Below are 15,974 nucleotides of genomic sequence, written 5' to 3' on the forward strand. Positions count from 1 at the left end.
GGGTTAGTCTCGGGTTAGTCTCGGGTTAGGTTTGGGTTAGAGCTCTACGGCTCGTACCGCCCCTCTCTCGTGCGTTCACTCACTCGCCACACCACAGCCGCGGGCGCATGGCGAGCGGGACAGTCTCATGCCACAGGATCTATAATGTACCGCCCTCACTCAGCGCACGCACCCTCACTCCTCCTCCCACCTCCCTAGGGCCATCACTGGCACACGTTGAGGGCCGGGCCCCCTGCAGCCCGCACTGCCGCTGTAGCGGAGGCCATGGGCGCAACGGGAGGTGTGTCGACTGGGCGTCAGGCGTGCACGGAGCAGTGAGGAGGGACGTGCTCTAGTCGACGTAGACGACCCACTTCCAGCACGAGCGAGCCTCGTCCCAGACGTACCGGCCGCCCAGGCTTTCGATGTACACCGAGTGCTCGTCCGCGACCTCGGCGACATTCGATCAAGTTACCAACAACATGCCCTGTTACCAGAAGACCATGCCGACCTGTTAAGGCAGAATATGTTAACAGAAGTGCCCGCCGCAGCAGCCGTTTCATCTCGCCAACCAGCTCTAACCCGGCCCTAACCCACCCCTAACCCGGCGCAAACCCCTGCTGACGTATGCCCCCCAGCCGCACGGGTTAGTGCCGGGTTAGCGTCGGGTTAGCGTCGGGTTATGATAACCCGTTCTGACCCGTGCTAACCCGTGCCGGGTTAGTGAGCACTAACCCGCGCTAACCCGCGCTTACCGAAGGACTCACTTTTAGGTAAGAGGAAGGCTGCGGTCCGCGACGGCGATGCCAGAGTCTGCCGCCGAGTCGGCTCTCTGGAGTCTAGTCGCAGCAAAACTCGTCCCATGACTGGCCGCTGGCGACCCGCTGCTCGCGGCAAGTCCAAGTGTGGAGGTGCCACCGCCGCGGGCGAGCAGCCGCCGGATCCACAAGACCCAGAGCGCGAGCGCGCGGTAGACGGAGAGCGCGGTCCGCATGAGCGAGCGCACAAGCGGAGAGAGAGCAGGCGCCATTTTGCGTCGGACGGCGGCGGTGGCACCGCGCACCGCCCAGGGCTTGGGCTCTCTAGCCCGCACCAAAAATGGGCAAAGACGGGGTGATTTCGGTCATCCGTCAAAATATCTGAAGATCTCAATATAGGATTCTCCCCAAACCTTGCTCAGCTGATCCAGCCTGGGCCCTGGGGGGAAGGCCAGCCCTGGCCAAAGAAACCAGCACCTCATCGGGCTTCCCTGACGCCTGAGCGTCACAGCTCGGTGATCGCGCCGGCCGGACACCACTGTGACGTCCGTTCCGGGCATTTGAACGTGACCTTCGGGGGCAAAGACATGGGCTCTATGGCTCAGACTGGACTCCTCTTGGTCCCTTCTGATGCCCTAGGCCACACCTGGGCCTTACCTGGGGTCCTAGGGGCCGGGCAGGGTTTGCCCCCCCCAACTGGCCCGAAGAACCTTAAGACACTAGACAGCATCAGTAGATCCCCGGGCGAGGGTGGTGGAGAGGGCTGTCCCCGGCGGCGGAGGACCCACATCCCACATTGCGGCGGGCCGGCAGGTTTTCTCATCCCCCACATCCCACATTTGGACCACGCGTGACGCCGATGGAAACTCGAGACTGGCTCCAGTGGGAGCACCAAACGCCCTCTAGTTTCCCTGGAACTTCCGGAAACGAGAAATGCGGCCCTCTGGTTTCCACGAATAATGAGTCCTGAAATATGTGTGAGTCCTGAGGCTCCTGACACCTCGATCGTGGAGATTTTTTTGAGTCGAAGACTGCAGATCGGCGACAAAACTCTCACACCCTGTTGAGAGAGAACAAACAAACAATCTGAGAGAGAGAACCCTGATCCCTGTTGTGTGTGTGTGTGTGTGTAACCTTTTAGAATTCTTTCGCACAGCGCTCACAGCCAGCCTCACATAAGCACAGCGCTCGCGGTGTATTTTATTTTTGTTTCCGGACGTCACGGGGAGGCAGGGTAGGCCTGGGCCCAGTTTTTCCCTCTCTTCACGCCGGAATTTTCAGAAAAAGAAATTTTCCGCCGAAATCACGATGTCAACCCTCCCCAAGTGGGTGATCTGGAGAGAGAGAAATTTGGTGCTTCTTGAGAGTGGCCTGTCATGTCTCAGGAAGGACTGTGGTTGCAAGAGAGTACCACCAACCACCCCACTTTAGTTGGTATAGTACCCCACCTTCACACAAAAACACAACCCCGGACCCAAGACGCACAAGCAAGCACAGACAGTCGAGAAGGGAGAGACAGCAACGACAGTCAGAAGCCAGCGCTGGGTACCAGGAAGGCGAATGCGATGACGGCCTCTAGTGTGAGCTCTAGCGCTAGAGCTCATACGCACGCAGGCAAATCGCGACTATATACAGCTAGTTAGTTACCCCACCTTCACGCTATGTAGAAAGATGAACAACAGTCAGGCTCGGACTGGACACCAACGCGGTATGGGTGGACGCGGGACAGATGATGACGACACGCACGAACGACACACAGACAAACAAAACAAATCTCTCTCTCTCACAACACAACACAAAACCTCCTTACTTCAGCTGGCATGTCGGCTGTCGGGCCTCTTCGGCTCGCGGCCGCCGTGCTGCTGATCCTGAGCGATCCTGCGCTCGCACTCGCGCAGAGCACGCGTGCTCTGCGCCCCGTGGACGCCGCGACAGCGGAGTCCCACGTCGGCGCTGTCCGACACCCACTCCTCGGCTCGACGCTCCAAGAGCTGCCAGCTCGACCCGCTTCAAACATCTGCAGCGCGGTCGGGCCGGTCCAAGCTATCGTCGCGCACCCGACGGCTGCCGACGCGGCTCCCGAGCCAGCCTCGGCTGCCGCCACGGCTTCCGCCACGGCTTCCGCCACGGCTTCCGCCACGGCTTCCGCCACGGCTTCCGCCACGGCTTCCGCCACGGCTTCCGCCACGGCTTCCGCCACGGCTTCCGCCACGGCTTTCGCCACGGCTACGGCTTCCGCCACGGCTACGGCTTCCGCCACGGCTTCCGCCACGGCTGCTGCCACGGCCGCCGCCACGGCTGCCGCCACGGCTGCTGCCACGACTGCTGCCACGGCTGCTGCCAAGGCTACCTCGTCTCGTGTGTCTTTTGCGTCTGTGTCGCGTGACGAGTCCAGTGTACCTAGCGTGTCTAGCGTGTTTTCTACCCGCTGCACAGGTCCGGCGCCGACTACCTCGACCGTCCCACCCACCTGGCACCGTGCAGAATGGCTCTGTGTCGGACCAAAGGCAGCCACAAGGCAGCCTGTCCCTCACAGTGTCCACAACGCCGGTGGGGTCCCCTCGGATGAGGGGGCTGGGGCGGCACAACCGTCTTGCCCATTGCCCTCGACGACTGGCAGAGCCGGAGCCAACCGCACCAACCACAGCCCGACCAGTAGCCAGGAAACTACCCCGCTGGGCGGGGGCCTGGTTGGGTTGTGCGAGGTGCGGCCCTCTCGGAGCCACAAATTGTACAAGTCCATTGACTCCGAGCGCATCTTCTACCCGTCCGACGACTCGCTCCTGCCGGGACCCTGGTCGACAGGTACCGAAGGCGGTCGAGCACCAGGACGAGGAGGCGCCGTTCTGGCGTCGCCCGTCCCCAACAACTCTGACATCGACATCTTCGTTGGCGGCACGCCTGCAAACGAGACCATCGTCAGCCTCTTCTCGCGCGACGCCTCGTCGGCGGGCGGCCTCTGGGACCTCTCCGACCCGCTCGGACTGGTGCTGGCAAAGCTCCCGGGAGATCTCCTACTCGCCGGCCTCATGGCGGTTTACACCAAAAACGGCATTTTCGCTTCCCTGTTCATCTTACACAGCGTCTCCGCCGCGCCCAAACCTTGGTACTATGCGCTCTACGTTCCAGGGTCTGGTTGGGGCGTCTTTTCCACGTGGGACCTCTGTGCAGCGCACGGCGCCATCGGGGGCTCGAGGGCGCGCCACAAGAAGTACCGCGACATCCAAGAGGCGCTCGCCCACATCAACGTGCACTACCCAATCCCGACCTCGACCCAGATCCTACTCGACTTCTGGTACCCGTTTGAAGGGGAGGCGACGCCAGCCCATCCCGGCGTCCTTCTCCAACCGCCCGTCGTCCTGAGCCCCGGCACGATCACCACCTACGCCCAGCCAGGCGACGGCAACGGCGCCGCCACGTCGTCATCTGCTGCATCGTCCTCGGCGGCATCTCCTCCGACACCCTCCAGGACGAGCTCCAGCGGAAGCTCGGCCTTTGGCTCTCCGTGGCGCTTCCCACCCTTCGGGTCGCGCTCGAGCGGGGCATGTCAGTCGATTTCTTCGGCGACTACCTTTACAACAAGGCCCACCACCGGCGGCCCCACGACGGCGTCCTCGCCGCCTGGGCGGACGCGATGCGCGCCCCGGCCAACGCGCCGGTCGTGCACGGCGACAAGGAGAAACCAGAGCTCACCCGGCAGTACAACGAGGGGTACAAGGTCGACCTCGCGGAACCCCACGCTGGCCCGGGAGGATGCGATGAGGTGAATGAAGTCAAGCTCTGGACGCCCCTCCTCAAGACCTCCTCGGCGGGCGTTGGCAACGCCTCGAGCGGCGGCACGCCCGCCTCCGTTGGCCACTCCTACGCCTTCGGCAACACCGAAGAGAAGGCCCGCCGCCTAAACATGGGCTGCAAGGCGCGCGGGCAACCCGGCCAACCCTTCGACCACAAGAACGGCCACGGCTACGTCAAGGCGCATCGCGGTTTCTACCACGACGCGATCTTTGTCAAGCGCAACAACTTCAACCTGCTGCTCCACGAGACGTTCGGCGGCGGCTTCTCGCCCACCGCCGTTCTCAAGCTGCGCCGCCTCGCGCGCAAAGTCGCGCGCGGCAGCGTCGACCGCACGGCCTACTCGCCCAAGTACTCGCTCTCTTTTATGTCCCACCATGCAGAGCGCATCTCTCTCTCTGTTGTGCGAGGCGTGAACCGCGCCATTCGCTCTCACCTGGCAACCCTGTCTGCACGTCTCGCGCGCGCGTGAACAGGGCTCCAGGCCCCAAATGACGTGTGAGTGTTAGAGTTGTTTGGTATTGCTAAAAATCTCTCTCTCAGACACAAACAAGCTCACAAGACACACAGCCAGCTGGCTGCCACACACCCTGAGTTGGCGTACACATAACTCAGGGCCACATTCTTCCTGTCGCCCCCCCCAGCACTCCAAGGTGCCAAGAGAAACAAACGAGGGCACAACAAACAACACTTAACCGTGCGGACCGCGTTTTCTTCCTCGGCTGTTGGGCAATATGGCCCTGATGCTGTCCGACGCACGAGACTATGAGGGGAACGCGCGGAAGAGTCTCGATGCACGCCTTAAGGCCATGGGCATCACCAAGATGGGCCACCGGTGCGGGGTCATGGCTGCGTTGCCAGAGCTGCGTGCGTCGAGCCGCTCAGAGCGCCTCGAGAGGCTCAAGGCGGTGGGTCTGAGTAAGCTCGGGCACCGTCTGGGCGTGCTGAACCTGCTCGACGAGCTCAACGGGGCCGAAACCTGCACGCGTGCCACGGCGGAGGCTGGAGCGGCGTCCGGCTCGGGCCCGACCGGCGGAGCTGCGGCTGTGGCGACAGCCGCGCCGGCGGTAGATGCGGAGGATGCGGCGAGTGGGAGTGCGCCGGTTGAGGAGCCCCCGCGGGCGCTGGTTCGGGCGGAGCCGGCGGCGGGTGCCGAGGACGGCTGGCTGCTGCACGAGGAGTGGGTTGTGGTTCACTCTCCGCTCGTGTTTGTGCGCGAGGAGCCGGAGGATGAGTCGCGCAAGCTGGGGTACAAGTGGCGGGGCGAGCGGGTGGCGGTGAGCGGCGAGCGCGGGCCGTGGCTCAAGCTCGCGCTCGAGGAGGGCTGGATGCTGCGGGACGGGTCCGCCCTCGGACTCGGCTGCCGGCCCTGACCCTAACCCTAACCTTAACCCTTCCCCTAACCCTAGGTCCGCCCTCGGACTCGGCTGTCTGCTCGAGCCGGCTGCGAGGGCGAGCAAGGCGCTGCCTGCGCCGGGCGGCGAGGCGGGCGGCGCGGCGGGCGGGCAAGGCGGAGGCGCGGGGGTGCTGGTGCGAGCGTGTAGCACGGGCGCCGCGCGGAGCTTGACATCGATGGAGGGAGTAGGCGTGACTGTGGGCGAGCTGCTGCTGCGGCAGGTCTTTGAGAAGAAGTTTCCGAAGCGGACCCCGCGGCCAGAGGCGAGGCTGCGCTCCGATCCGCGCACAGACCCGGAGGGGGTGCGCTGCCCGCCCCTTGCACCCCTGGCTTGTGCCACCCTGGCCTGTGCCACCCTGGCCTGTGCCACCCTGGCCTGTGCCACCCTGGCCTGTGCCACCCTGGCCTGTGCCACCCCGGCCTGTCGGCGTCTCTTCTTGTCGGCGTCTCTTCTGCGGCGTCTCTTCAGAGCGTTCGCCCGCTGCCAGGTGGAGGCGAGCGTGCGGGCTGGCATCGAAAAGACGCAGGAGGGGTACAACGCCGCCAAGCTGCCCCACCGGCTGCGCGCCTGGCCGCCCGCAGGCCCGCTCTCCGTCGCCGGCGCGGCGGGCGTGCCGGTCAACGTGGACGAGATGGACGCGAGTGCGTTCGGTGGATCGGCGGGCGGCTTGTCTCCCCTCGCCGCCGCGCTCGGCGAGCGGTGGGTCGCTCAGAACCGGCCCGTCATCTTGCGAGGCGCGCTCCGGGGCTGGCCGCCGCTGCAGCGGTGGAGCGACTCGTACCTGCGGTCGGCTGTGGGCGGGAAGGCGGTGCCGGTCCGCCACTCGCCGCAGGAGTGCGAAGGGGGCCGCCTCTTCGGCGACCCGGGCCGCATGCAGGCCTACGAGAGCAGCGAGGTGCGGAGTGGGGGAGAGGGTGCCGAGAGGGTGCCGAGAGGGTGCCGAGAGAGTGCCGCCCCCATCGCCCCACCCGCCCTCCCCTCCCCTCCCCTCCCCTCCCCTCCCCTCCGCCTGCGCGCGGAGGTCCCTCTCAGCGAGCTGCTCGACGAGCTCTCCGCGCCCCACCCCCGCTACTACGCCGCCCGACTCCAGCTGCGGCGCAGCCTGCCCGAGCTCCTCGCCGACCTCGACGAGACACACCCCGCAGCAGCGCTCGAGGGAGGCCCCGCCGCAGCTCTCGGGGGGTGCTTCGGCGACCCGCAGGCCACACCTCGCCAAAGAAGACTAGCTATACACCTCACCAAGCTCTTCACACCTCACCAAAGAAGACGAGCCTTCGCCCGCCCCTCGCCGGACCCGCTGACGGCGCGCACCCTTGCGCAGGCGGTCAACCCGGTCTGCTACCTCGGCGCGGGCAGGCAGGCGACACCGATGCACTTCGACCCGTCCGAGAACCTGCTCTGCGTCGTCCAGGGCGCCCCCGCCCCCTCCCCTCTCTCCGCCCGCGGACGGGGCCGACGAGCCGCCCATGCCGCCCCCAGGCGCCAAGGAGCTCACCCTCTTCCACCCGGCCGACACGCCCAACCTCTACCCCGCCGGCGAGCGAAACTCGGCCGCCGTGTACTCGCTCGCAAACCTGTGCGACCCGGCCGACGCAGATCGCTTCCCCGCGCTGGCGGAGGCGCGGCCGCTCCGTGCGCTCGTGCAGGAGGGCGATGTGCTCTATCTACCGTGCGGCTGGTGGCACGCAGTGCGCGGTTCGGAGGGGAGGAACCTGTCGGTTAACTACTGGTTCGCGCTGCACGAGTCCAAGGCGGACGCGCGGGTCGAGGTGGACGGTATCGTGGCGCGCGCCGCGAGAGAGGCCGCGGCGCTGGGATAAGCTTTTTGAACGCTTTGAGTCTCAGCCTGAGTCTTTATATCCGTCAATATAAGAACCTGAAGGATCCTCGCTGCACATTACACTTTGCTCACGCAGCACACGCACAGAGACACCCAGAGAGGCCCCCGACAGTCACACAGAGGCGGGCCGGGGCTCAGAGAGGGACTGTCAGAGCCCGTCAGAGCTCTCAAAGTGGAGCTCGTGGGCTCTCAGGCCTCACAGCTTTTATTGAGGTTTGAGCGGCACAGTTTGGACCTTTCCCTGATAGTGTGTATATATTGAACGGCAGAGTTGGAACCTGAAGGGTCCTGCACCACAGCACAGTGTGTATTGAACGTCAGTTGGAAGGGTCCTGCACCAAAGAGCACAAAGTGCTTATTCTGAACAGTTATTGAACAATGAGGCTTGATTGCTGTCCCTGTGCGATGCTCGCACCCGCTTGGTCGGAACGACGGAGGGACTGCTGCTTGCGTTGAGCATTTCGACTTCATCAGCATGGCGATCCTACGACCCGCAATCCTGCAGGGGACCAGTCGGAGTTGTAGCAAGCCATGATTGTGCATCTGTGCCTGCACCCGGTCCTCTGAATGCGCTTGTTGTTGTTGGGGTCATCGGGATCGTTGGGGTACACCCATGTTGCAACGATCGATGCAACTGCTGACGTCGTAGTCGCTTCCGAGTTGATACCGCCCCTCAGAAGTCCCGCCTCCGGGATTCACTTGTCCAACAAAGGCTTTGCAGCCACGTTTGACAAACCAGTCGGTCCAAGTTGTCCGTCGACGTAAGCCTCCTCACAAGCCTCGTAAATGCTCGTGTACGTACTTTTAGCTTACTGGGAGAAAAGAGAGAGGGGGTTGTGTTCTCTAGGCCCCTAAGGGCCCTACGCGCGGCGCGAGAGCTCGGAAGCGAGCTTTGCACGGCGATCGAGGATGGCACGGTTCACCCCCTTCACCGAAGCGATGGAGATGCGTTCCGCGTGGTGACACAAATGAGAGGCGGGAGTGGGGAGGGTACGCGGTGCGGTCAACGCCCGAGCGTTGAGCCTTGCGCGCAAGGCGGTTGATCTTTGCAACTGCTGGCGGCGAGAAGCCGCCGCCGAATGTCTCGTGGAGAAGCAGGTTGAACTTGTTGCGTTTGGTGAAGATCCCATCATGGTAGTGGCCACGCTGTGACTTGACGTAGCCTTGGCCGGTGGTGTGGTCGAACGCCCGTTGACCACGGAACCCGCGTTGCTTGCAGCCCATGTTTGCAAGGCGGGCGCGCTCTTCGGTGTTGCCGAAGGCGAACTTGTCTCCAACGGAGCCGGGGTTGCCTCCGGTGTCGGCGCGGCCGACCCCAACGGGCAAGCCACCCCGGAGGGGGGTCCAAAGTTTGACCTCACTGATCTCGTCTTTGCCCCCGGGAGCCTCGCCCGGTTCAGCCAGGTCGGTCTTGTAGCCCTCGTTGAACTGTTTGGTGAGTTCTGGTTTTTCGGCATCTCCCATAACGGGCCGGGAGACGGAGACGGCGTGGACACAATCGTACCAGGCGCGAAGTACGCCGTCGTGTGGGCGCCGCCGGGCGGCGTTGTTGAGGAACCAGTCGCCATGGTAGTCCTTTGCACCACCGACTGTGTCCCCAAGCTCGAGTGCCCGCGTGACGGTCGAGCGGCACTGCGAGAGGTGAAGGCCGTTTCGGCGCTGAAGCTCGCCGATGAATATGTCGTCTGGAATGCATGTGGCATTGCTGCCGTCGAGTTTTGTGTCGAGCCACCGCCCCGCGTAAGGCTGCGCAGTTGAGACGTAGCGGATGGACTCGCGTAGACGTATTTTGGTGTCGCCTGGCTGCCAGTTGGCTGCCGTGTAGTCGTCGAGGGCGCGCCACTCCTTCTGCAGATCGAACCAGTTCCAGATAGTCTCGATGGCAGCAAGCGCCCGCGCATACGAGGCCGTCATCGTGCCGCCATTCTGTACGACCTTCACGGCCGTCGCGCTGTTTGGAGTGAGTGCGTCCGTGTCGATGCAGGCCTGGCCTCCCGGGCCCGGGTCGTAGCAGATGTGGAGACTGTACGTGTTGGGCCAGAACCAAATGCCCGGGAGACGCAGCCCAGTCTCACTTCCGACGTGGAGGATGCTTGCCCAAGGTGCGGTAGTGCCGCGCGGGAACAGGTCGAACGACAGCGTCCAGTCGGCACCAGACGTCCAGCTGCCCAGTTGGCAGTTGCTGGCCTCGGACCGGCGAGTACCACGTGTCGCCACCCACATCGAGTGGTGGAGATGGCGCCGGCGGCGACACTGACGACGAATCGGCCGTCGAGTACACGGATCCGACGAGGTAGTCGCCAAAGCGGTAGCCGTCAGCCTCGTATGCGCCGACGCAGTGGTCGTGCGAGTGCCAGAGGTTGCCGTTTCCGTCGCCGGTCCCCTCGCAGTACGACGCGCGTCGAGCGGTGTGCCACCGAGCGCGCTCGAGCACTGGCAGTGGACGTCGTTGCCCATCGGGCACTCGAGACCCCAGAAGAGGTAGCCGCCAGCTGCGCACTGGCTCTTGCACGACTCGGCGCCGGAGGGCGGAGATCGCGACGTTGCCGTATGGGCAGCTCCAGCCGGAGGGGCTGCCGAGGCAGGCGATCGGCTGATGCTCCGGGACGGTAAGGGGCATGGCTGGCAAGGCACTTATCCCCGGGAGGAGTACGACGCTTGCAATTGACGCGAGCATGCCCACCTATCGGCATCGGTCGTGATCGGGTGGTGGTGTGTTTGAGGGTGGTTGGCCGAGACACGATACGGAGAATGATTCGCGCTGCTGGGAGGGCGGAGTGAAGAGCGTGCAACCCCTCGTCGGCAGCGCGCCGCAAGCAGGTCCTCCTGGAGGAGGGCTGGCCTCGCGGCGAGTTGCCTTCTAAGGTGGGGTTGCGCGAGCACATGCAGGCTCGCGCTGCGCTGCGGTATAAGGTGGGCCTGGCCTACCATGGCAATGCCGCTGAGACCGGTCGGTGAGTACTTGTACGACGCACCCGAGCTACGCGCCGACGCTGGACATCGGACAAGTGGTCCACACGCTGAACAGAATGTTCAATCTCAATGTCCCACCCCCCTGCGCGCGGGCCTTCTAGGCCCGCGGGTAATCTCCCCCCATCCCCAGGGCCTCCAGGGCTCGCACCTCAACCTCTCATAGACCAGCGCAAAGCGCCATAGGACCTATTTTCTTGTCAATAACAAGGTCTGTGAAGGTTTGACGTCTTCAGGTTAGTGACGCAAACCATCAAGGTTCAAGCATCACATGAGTGAGCTGCTGTCTCGTGCCTTGCGGGGGAGAGCGTTCCTCCTTCCCACAGTTCAAGTGGTGAGCTTTCCTTGAAGAAGGGCGAGGGGTGAAGGAAGGAAGAAAGAACAAAGAGAACCCAAAGAGGGGGCCAACCCAAATTCTTCTTTCCAATTCCGACGATGGGCGCCTGCACGTCCAAGCTGCGGGAAGACGGGACCTACGACCCGAGCCCGTTCACGCTCATGGTTGCAACGTCGAGCAGAACCAAATACGTCAAGCAGGATCACGATGGGAAGGTCTATGCCGGCACGAAGCCGATCCTGGTCGTGTGCACCGATGAAGGGCATCTGGAGATGGCGAACGGGAAGGTCTTCAACACGGGAAACCACCCGGTCGAGATGTTTGTGCCGATGCTCCACTTTAAAGACGTGGGCTTCACGTTCGACATTGCAACTGCTCGCGGAAAACCTGTGGTGCTCGAGATGTGGGCGTATCCGAACAAGGACGAGAGCGTGAAGGCGCTGTATGAGGAGGTGAACGTCTGCACCATCCCGGCAATGTGCTGGACGGCATCCCTAAGCTCTTAAGGACTTGCTTGCTTGCTTAGGTGAAGGCCATGCTTGAGAAGCCGAAGAAGATTGAGGATATTGTCAACCTCGACGGGTACGCGGCGGTCTTTATCCCCGGCGGGCACGGGTGCATGGTCAACCTGCCGGCATGCCAGCCGCTCGGCAAGCTGCTGAACCAGGCGCACGCTCGGGCGCTTCCGACTGTGACGCTCTGCCACGGACCATGCGCGCTCCTGGCGACGTGCGCCGAGACGAGCGGCGAGGCGCAGTGCACGTACGCGGGGTACAAGACGATGTGCTTTACGGACAAGACGGACGCCTTCACGCCGTCTATTGGCTACCTGCCCGGTCCGATGCCGTGGAAGGTGGAGGAGTGCCTCGTGGCCAAGGGCGTGGAGGTGCTCAACAAGTCGGAGACCGGCGCGGTGACGCAGGACCGCGAGCTCATCACCGGCGACAGCCCCGACGCGGCTCACAACCTCGGCGTGCTGGCGGCCCCGCTCTTGGTGCAGTACGCTACGGAGCACGGGCTGTAGAGGCGCCTGAGTGAGACGGTTCGTGTCCATTTTAATTAATAAGTGTAAAAAGAAAGAAAGAAAGAAAACACACAACCCAAGGGAGGGATGGGAGAACGGCACGCCGCCACCACACAGGGATTTTAAGGAGAGGAGAGTGTGATGCGCTAGCCGTCGCCCACCCTGGGGAGTCTGCCTCTTCGTATCTCTTTTCGCAGTCTCTCGCCGCTTCTCGCTGCAACCTTCATGCCACCTCGCGGCCGTCCCACTCTCGTCGTTCTCTCCCTTGTCACTTCCTCTGGTGTAAAGAAAGAAAGAAAGAAAACACACAACCCAAGGGAGGGATGGGAGAACGGCACGCCGCCACCACACAGGGATTCCTCTGGTGTAAAAGAAAGAAAGAAAACACACAACCCAAGGGAGGGATGGGAGAACGGCACGCCGCCACCACACAGGGATTTTAAGGAGAGGAGTGTGGTGCGCTAGCCGTCGCCCACCCTGGGGAGTCTGCCTCTTCGTATCTCTTTTCGCAGTCTCTCGCCGCTTCTCGCTGCAACCTTCATGCCACCTCGCGGCCGTCCCACTCTCGTCGGTCTCTCCCTTGTCACTTCCTCCTCTGTCGCGTCGTTCTCTTCTGCCTCGTCCTGCGACGCCGCCGCCTGCCGGTCCCTTGTTCTCGCGGCTTCTTTCGCCTTGCGCAACTCCGTCCTCCTCGCGGCGTATCCTGGCCCCTCGAGTCTATCAAGCTCCCCTGGTGTACTGTTAGTTAAAAAGTTGGCGTGAATTCTTTGTTGGTGCTTGGCTTGCAATGAGTCGCATGGACGAGCAACGCCGTCTCGCCGCGCCGGCGCTCGCAGCCGGGAAGACGCACACCGCCTCGTTTGCTCACCGTCCAACCGGGTGGCGGGTGCGCTGCCACCGGGCTCCGATGCTGAAGAACTCGGAGCTCTCGGCGAGCGCCTACTCGCAGGGCGCGTGGCGGCGTGAGCTGGGCCTCACACTCTACGCGGGGCAGCACCTGCCGGGCCAGCTGTACGGCGGCAACAGCCTCGAGCTCTACCACCCGGCCTCTGGCGTCCGCATCAGCTTCTGCGCGCTCGAGGCGCTTCGCTCGTGGGCCGGCCTCGACTGCGCGCCCGTGCCGCACCTCTCGCCCAGCGCGCCGCTGCCAGCGTGGGACTACACCTTCACGACCGCCTACCCGGGCGCCGTCGCCGTCGCGCCGCCGGGCGCGGGAGTGCCCTCACAGCCCGACGGCACCACCTTCTACGCTCGTGCCGCCGTCGACCTCGCCGACGGTCCCGCCAGGCTGAGGCGGCCGCTGTGCAAGTGCCGCGGCGCGAGCGGCCGGCCGCCGCTCGTGCCGGTCTCCGACCCTCACCCGCTCGCCGACTGCGAGCCAGCGCCGCCGAGTCCGCCGCCTCCCCCGCGCTGGAGGCGCGCTGCCGAAGAGCTCGACCTCGCGTCGCTGCTGCGTGGGCGCGTCTCGAGGGCAGCGGAGACTCCGCACGTGCCGTCCGCCCGGCGAGCTCCGCCTCTCCGCCCGCCGTAGGCGAGGTGACGCGCCTCCCGAGTTTTGTGACTCGGTCGACTTGTGGGAGGAGCGAGACACTTCCTAGACGCTTCCCAGACACGTCCTAGACACGTCCTTGACACGTCCGAAACAGCGACTCGGCTTGCTTGGGGTGCAGAGCCGCCGCTTGCGGCTCACGCCTCGGGGCCTCCTGCTCCAGGACAACCTCGACCCGCAGTCGAGGTCCACCCTGCGCGTGCGAGTGGTCTGCACCGGCAGCCTCCTGCTCGCCTCGCTCCGCTGCTTTGTGCGCGTCAACGGCGTGGCCGCGAGAGTAGTGGACACGCGGTACCTGCTGCGGCCGGATTCGGTCCTCCGCGCCCGCTCCTGGAGGGAGGGGCGCTGGGCGGAGCTCGCTGGCGAGGGCGCGCCGTCCCACGTCGACCTCGGCCCAGACGAGGACAGCCTCGCCGCCGCGCGCCTGCCAGTCGTCCGCCCGCCGCTGACCGAGCTGCTCCGCCTTCCGACGGCGGCTCGGCCGGGCCGAGGCGGGGAAGGAGGCGGGGAAGGAGGCGGCGGAGGACGCGGAGGACGCGGCCGCGGGCTCGGAGGCGCCGCCCTCGAGCCTCGCTGGCGGCGCGCGTTTGGCGGGGAGCTGGAGGGCGTGAGTGTGGACGGCACGCGGGTGGTGGTCGCGCACTCGGAGGGCGGGGTGGAGCGGCTCGAGCTGTCCGGCGGGGGGCGGCTCTGGCTCTCTGCGCTGCGCCACGGGGCGGCTGCCGCCGCCGTGGCCCTGTCTCCTTCGGAGGCGGACGGCGGTCGGCTGGCGGTCGGCGGGCGGGGCGGCGAGGTTGAGGTGTGGAGGGCGGAGAGCGGCGACCTGCTCGCGTCGGTGAGCGTGGTGCCGGCTGGGCCGCGCCGCGCTGTCGCTGTGTCCAATTGGGTCGAGTGGCTCTCGTGGCGCGGCGACGGCGGCGCGCTCGGCTGCGCTGCGGGTCGCTGCGTGGCTCTGCTGTCCTCAGGCGGCGAGGTGGTCGCGCGCCGCGAGGCGAGCGGCCAGGTCGCCGCGCTCGCTTTCGTGGCGGGCGAGTTTAAGCGGGTGGACGAGGCGGCCGAGGCCGGGGCGGGCTGGCGGGGGAGGCTAGCGGTCGGCACGTACGGTGGCGTCGAGTGGCTCTGCGCGGGCGGTGCGCCGGCCGAGTCCCTCGCGCTCGGCGGCGGTGCGGTGCGCCGCTCTCGCCGCAGCACACCTTGTTCCTTCTACGACCCTCCCTCTCTACCTTCTGGGAGCCTTCCCGTGAGGTGCGCTGCCTCGCCGTTTCGCCGAGCGGCGGCCACCTTGCCGCCGGGTGCCTCGACAAGCGGGTGCGCGTCTTCCGGCGCCCCAGCGCCCCCTCGCGGGCAGCCACTTTGGACGGCGGCGGCGGCGGCGCGGCGGCATCGGCAGAGGGCGCACCGCCAGGAGAGGCGCGGGGTGCGTGGGCAAGGGTGGCGCCGTGGGCGGTCGCACCGGCGCGCGGGCAGGGAGGGTGCGGGCACCATTCGGCTGCAGCTCTCGCGACACCTGCGCGGCACTGCGTCTCCAGGCGCACGACTGGATCGGGTTCGACGGGCCGGTGAGGCTGGTGGCGTGGAGCGGAGACGGGGTGCGCGGCCGAAGTACCCCCACCTCTCCTCTACGCACACGTCTTCTTTCTGCACCCCCGCCGCCTAGCCCACCGCTTCTGCCCCCCCTCCCCCCCCCCCCCAGGCGTGGCTCGCCGCTGTGGGAGGCAGCCAGCTCCTCGCGGTGCCTACCGCCCTTCCCGCCGGCGAGTCGCCCGTCCTCTGCTGCAGCGGCCGCGTCGAGGCGCTGGTGTGGGGCCCGGCTCGCCACCCCGCACACTGGCTGCTCGCGACGCTCGAGACTAGCGCGGCGCGCGTGTACGACATGCGCCTCGCCGACGGCGCCGCGCCACGCCGCGTCGCGCCGGTCGCGGCGGTGAGTCTGCCCGGGCTCGACCCGCGCGGTGCGTCGCCCTCGATATCGTTCGGCGTCATGGCGGGCGGCGAGGACACGCCACAGCGGTCCTTGGAGTCGGATGGCTCGGAGCTTCTCCTCGTGGTGACACGAGGGAGCGGCTTGGAAGCTGTGTGCTTGACTTGTGGGACGACGGAGGGCAGCTTTTCACATTAGCGCTGGACATTGGCGATTCCGCGACTTACTGGGCCCCTGAGCCGCTACCCGTGTGCAATTTTTGTGGCCCGGACATGATACTGATAGTAAACGGGTGAGAACCGGCTAAACACAGGCTACAGCCCCACACACGCGCCCGCCATAGCTCCTGGAGAGCATGCAGCATGCGCGAGACCGAGTGACGCGCTGCAAGCCGCGAGAGTGGCATC

The 15,974-nt window shown here is 65.3% G+C and overlaps 3 protein-coding genes across 3 annotated transcripts; all 3 read left to right on the plus strand.

Annotated features, from left to right (window-relative positions):
* Positions 1-2,557: 2,557 nt before the first annotated feature.
* EMIHUDRAFT_109840 (hypothetical protein) lies at positions 2,558-7,746 on the plus strand (the record flags this gene model as incomplete). The annotated part of the gene is made up of 9 exons (XM_005789756.1): positions 2,558-2,642; positions 2,822-3,097; positions 3,543-3,985; positions 5,336-5,871; positions 5,939-6,059; positions 6,147-6,227; positions 6,414-6,821; positions 6,948-7,108; positions 7,338-7,746. The coding sequence occupies 9 exons, from the start codon at positions 2,558-2,560 to the stop codon at positions 7,744-7,746; spliced, it is 2,520 nt and encodes an 839-aa protein (XP_005789813.1).
* Positions 7,747-11,376: 3,630 nt separating this feature from the next.
* On the plus strand, positions 11,377-12,131 carry EMIHUDRAFT_362130 (hypothetical protein). The gene has a single exon (XM_005789757.1). It carries the CDS (start codon positions 11,609-11,611, stop codon positions 12,095-12,097), a length of 489 nt encoding a protein of 162 aa, XP_005789814.1. The 5' UTR covers positions 11,377-11,608; the 3' UTR covers positions 12,098-12,131.
* Positions 12,132-13,004: 873 nt separating this feature from the next.
* EMIHUDRAFT_109842 (hypothetical protein) lies at positions 13,005-15,765 on the plus strand (the record flags this gene model as incomplete). The annotated part of the gene is made up of 6 exons (XM_005789758.1): positions 13,005-13,551; positions 13,629-13,633; positions 13,810-14,814; positions 14,892-14,954; positions 15,176-15,235; positions 15,340-15,765. The coding sequence occupies 6 exons, from the start codon at positions 13,005-13,007 to the stop codon at positions 15,763-15,765; spliced, it is 2,106 nt and encodes a 701-aa protein (XP_005789815.1).
* Positions 15,766-15,974: the final 209 nt, after the last annotated feature.

This window comes from Emiliania huxleyi (assembly GCF_000372725.1).
Source record: "Emiliania huxleyi CCMP1516 chromosome Unknown EMIHUscaffold_125, whole genome shotgun sequence".
In the NCBI taxonomy this organism is placed as follows: Eukaryota; Haptophyta; order Isochrysidales; family Noelaerhabdaceae; genus Emiliania; species Emiliania huxleyi.